Genomic DNA, 3551 nt, shown 5'->3' with positions numbered 1-3551 from the left:
GGCAAAATCAAATGTGGCTAGAAAAGAGCTGTAGATACAAAGAGGATTATGTCTGTATGTGGCATCTTCAGAGTCAATATAAAAAAGTAATAAAGTATGCTCCAAAAAGCATACTAGCAACTTAGCTAGATTTAAAGAATTAAGACTACAGACAAAACATGTGCGAACTGGGATAAATTCTAGCGTAAGATCAAAAATGTAAACAACTAGAAATTGTAAATTTGCTTGGTTTTAGCTTATAATGCTGAAATAGCTCAAAATGACCATCATTTGTCATGCAACCCTGCCAGTACACAAAAACATTTGACACAGGTGAATGGGGAAGGGTGGGTGGGATTTGGCAAATTGAGATTACTGAAAAATAGCACTTCATGTTGTTATTGGTGATAAGACTGACACCGATATAGAGTTAGTGGTTATCATACAGACTCAACAGGGACACAGTAGAATCAAGTTAAGGAAACACATGACATGAAATTCAAATGTGCAGCAAATTGGTTATTTAGGGACTGAATAAACAGCACAATAAACTAGAAATAAGACCAAAAGAAGGTTAATGTGATGTCGTTTCAGTGCAGTTACCTAATACTTGTCTGAATCCAAACTGTTTACATTTATTCCTGCATACCTGCTAGGTTTGGTCAAAGTATTAGACCCATGGCTATGCAGTTACCTCCACCAAGGACATACAGCCAGTATTATGCCAAATAACAGAATAGCTCAAAAAAGTTATCAGAATTATGTGGAACGTTAGGCTATGAGGACCAGGAATAAGTGATATATATAAGTTTTTAGTGCAGATCCTTTTTTTTTTAAGTGTGTCAGTGAGAAGTTCTGACACACCAATGAGAGATAAACACTGTAAACATTTTTTCTGACTGTGTGCTCTTGGCAGATGTATGTGCTCTCTGAGTTCTTTCTAGATGTCTTTCTAGGTGTGTACTGATACTTGTGTTCTAAGGTGTTTACAGTTTTGGAAAAAAAACTTCAACCTAGTAAGTATAAACTTGAAAAGGTAACTCATACTGTCATTCAACTATCAATCACCAACGTAATGTAATCAAATAACAACTGTGGTTAATGCTGCAAAGAGGATTTGGGGGAAAATATAAGAAATTTTATTAGAAGATCAATTTGAAGCAAATCACACAGTAGTTTACTTTAGAACACAATTGTACCTCATGTTACAAGATCGAATATACAAACCTGCTCTCTCTCTGCTCAGACTTGTATTCGATGGCAATAAGCAACAGCTTCAGCTTCACGTAACACAGCCTGTAAAACATGTGCACTCATTAGGGGATAGCAGTATATAAACAAATGACTGATGTGTTCAAACACCTTTGAAATTCACATCCTTTACATCCCCACAGTCCATTTCTCTTTCTTTCTTTCTTCACTTCAGAATTGTTAGCTACCTACCGCTGACAGTGGGCTTGCTGAGGGGGGAACGAGTGATACTTACTCACAGATAGTGGGGAAGGAGAGGCCCACAAAGGCACTGGACAAATACTCTGTGTACATCTCATTAGCCACTCCTTCTAGGTAATACTTCTGCCAAGTGTCCTCCTCAATCTGACAAGAAAACAAAGCAAGGAAATGTCACATGTGAGGATAAAAAAAAAAAAGGGAAGAAAAAAGCAACACTGTTTTCCTTCCAATCGTGGCCCAATGTGGTGTGCAGATGTTCCACTGCACAACATCAGCCTAGTCATTATAAGCTGATCCATCATCTTTATGACATGAGAACAGTTCTTTGATAGAGACAAGCACCTCTTCAATTCTGAGCCACAGAAACACTGAACAGATTCCATATGAAATGTCACAGTAAAATATGATGTGCCTGGATGTCTGAAATCACTCTAATGGAAGTGTTTCTCTGGACAAAGATGTCAAAATTTTCCGGGGAATGTACTGTGTTTGATAGATCTAGTCCATCTGTCAGCAGAGAACCTACTGCATCCACTTATGGTAACCTCACCTTCAATCCCTAAATAAATCATCTAATATACAAAAATTCAATGTGAGAATTCATTCATCCATATTACTTCAGTCTGTTCAGGGGGAGTGACTGAGACATGGCAAGTTAATCTTGTCCTCTGTGTTACCTCAATGAAGGATCGCATGGAGAAGAGGTTGGCTAGCATGGTGGACAGGCCCTGGGCCAGACAGCTCTGGGCAATGAAGCCTGCCTTCAGCTCCGCCAGGCAGATAGCATCGTCACCCTCCTTCCAGTTCCAGCTTGGTATGTTCAGCAGATGGGCCTTCATCACATTACAGACGAAACAGAAGAAATATGCTTACTCGCTTTCTCGTAAAAAGTTAGCATTAGATGAGAAGACTGATACCAGTCTCATGTCTGGATAGTAAATATAGAGCTACAGCCAACAGCCAGTTAGCTTAGCTTAGCACAAAGACTGGAAACACAAGGTAACAGCTAGCCTGACCAGAACATAATTCCTTGTAAAAGGGCAAAATTTTGTTTTTACAATAAGCGTATTTCCCAATATGTCCAAACATTTACTTTAAAAAAATTATAAAGCAATTTTGAATCTGCTTAGAAGGCAGTAGTTGGATTAAAATTTAGCATTAACTACTGCTTTTTCATTTAATTGTTACAATTGGCCAACTCTCAGACATGTTAGGTATTTAAAATCCTATGTTGACCAATGATGCAACCAACTATTGAAATGCAGCATACAGTGGATATTAACCCCTGTCATAAACTTTCTGCCTTATTTGTGAGGGAGGATAGAGAGCAGTTACGATGAGGTGAGGCAATCAAAATCTCTTACCTTATTGTGATATTGTAGCATTTGTGTAATTATTCTGATCTTAGGATGGTAATTCTTGATCGAAATAACCCTAGAAGATGAAAAACAGGCAGACAAATTAAACAATGAAAATGTAACGCCTTATATAGTCAGTTTCTACTGGTTTCAAAGTTAGTAGGATATAATACCTCATGATGTTGGAGGCGTCTTCAGCATCAGGATCTGCACAATATTTGTTGGCTAGGATAAGGCAGGCATCTGCTGACTCGATCTATGTGTAAAGCACCAAAGAAACAGTTAACATCTCAGTACATGTCCACATTTATTAACACTCACTGAGTGCTTCTGTCTGTCTTTCTTAGATTAAATTAAACAAATTAGTGGGTTAAACTCTGGCGAGTACCAAAACCATTAGTCATAGTACTGATCAAAGAACCACAGACTTTTTTTTCCTTTTTACTCTTCTGTCTCTATCCATTTTGTTTAAGAATTTAAAAATAAAAATAAATTTAAATACTGTCATCTTGCAATATTTTCTTCTGCTCTCTATACCCACCAAATGATTTACTGAATGGAATTTTTCTCTTAATATGTCAAATTTCTCTCGCTAAGAGCCCTGTCATCGACTGTACCTTCACTCTGGCCAGATCGTGAGGGTTGAGAACAGATCCCTGGTAGAACTCTACTTGAGTAAAGTGACGTTTGAACAAGGCTTCCAGCTCAAGATTAGGGGAAATACTAGTACACATAGAAAAGAGGAGAAGGGTCAGTGCATGT

At 37.9% G+C, this 3551-nt stretch overlaps 1 protein-coding gene across 10 annotated transcripts in view; it reads right to left on the bottom strand.

Annotated features, from left to right (window-relative positions):
• Positions 1-3551, bottom strand: part of kcnma1a (potassium large conductance calcium-activated channel, subfamily M, alpha member 1a) — a 131185-nt gene that overhangs the window by 40715 nt on the left and 86919 nt on the right. For all 10 annotated transcript variants that reach the window (XM_035663310.1, XM_035663313.1, XM_035663314.1 and 7 more), the window contains exons 11-16: positions 3407-3537; positions 2963-3045; positions 2796-2865; positions 2109-2264; positions 1466-1575; positions 1207-1275 (exon numbers count right to left, since the gene is read on the bottom strand). In XM_035663310.1, the coding sequence (XP_035519203.1) occupies positions 1207-1275; positions 1466-1575; positions 2109-2264; positions 2796-2865; positions 2963-3045; positions 3407-3537 (619 nt within the window). The remainder of the gene's footprint in view (positions 1-1206; positions 1276-1465; positions 1576-2108; positions 2265-2795; positions 2866-2962; positions 3046-3406; positions 3538-3551) is intronic.

The sequence above is a fragment of the Morone saxatilis genome, unplaced genomic scaffold (genome assembly GCF_004916995.1).
Source record: "Morone saxatilis isolate NCDOM2014 unplaced genomic scaffold, NCSU_SB_2.0 Contig19, whole genome shotgun sequence".
NCBI classification, from domain to species: Eukaryota; Metazoa; Chordata; class Actinopteri; family Moronidae; genus Morone; species Morone saxatilis.
Note: the sequence above shows the minus strand (reverse complement) of the source record. Positions and strands in the feature narration are given on the sequence as shown.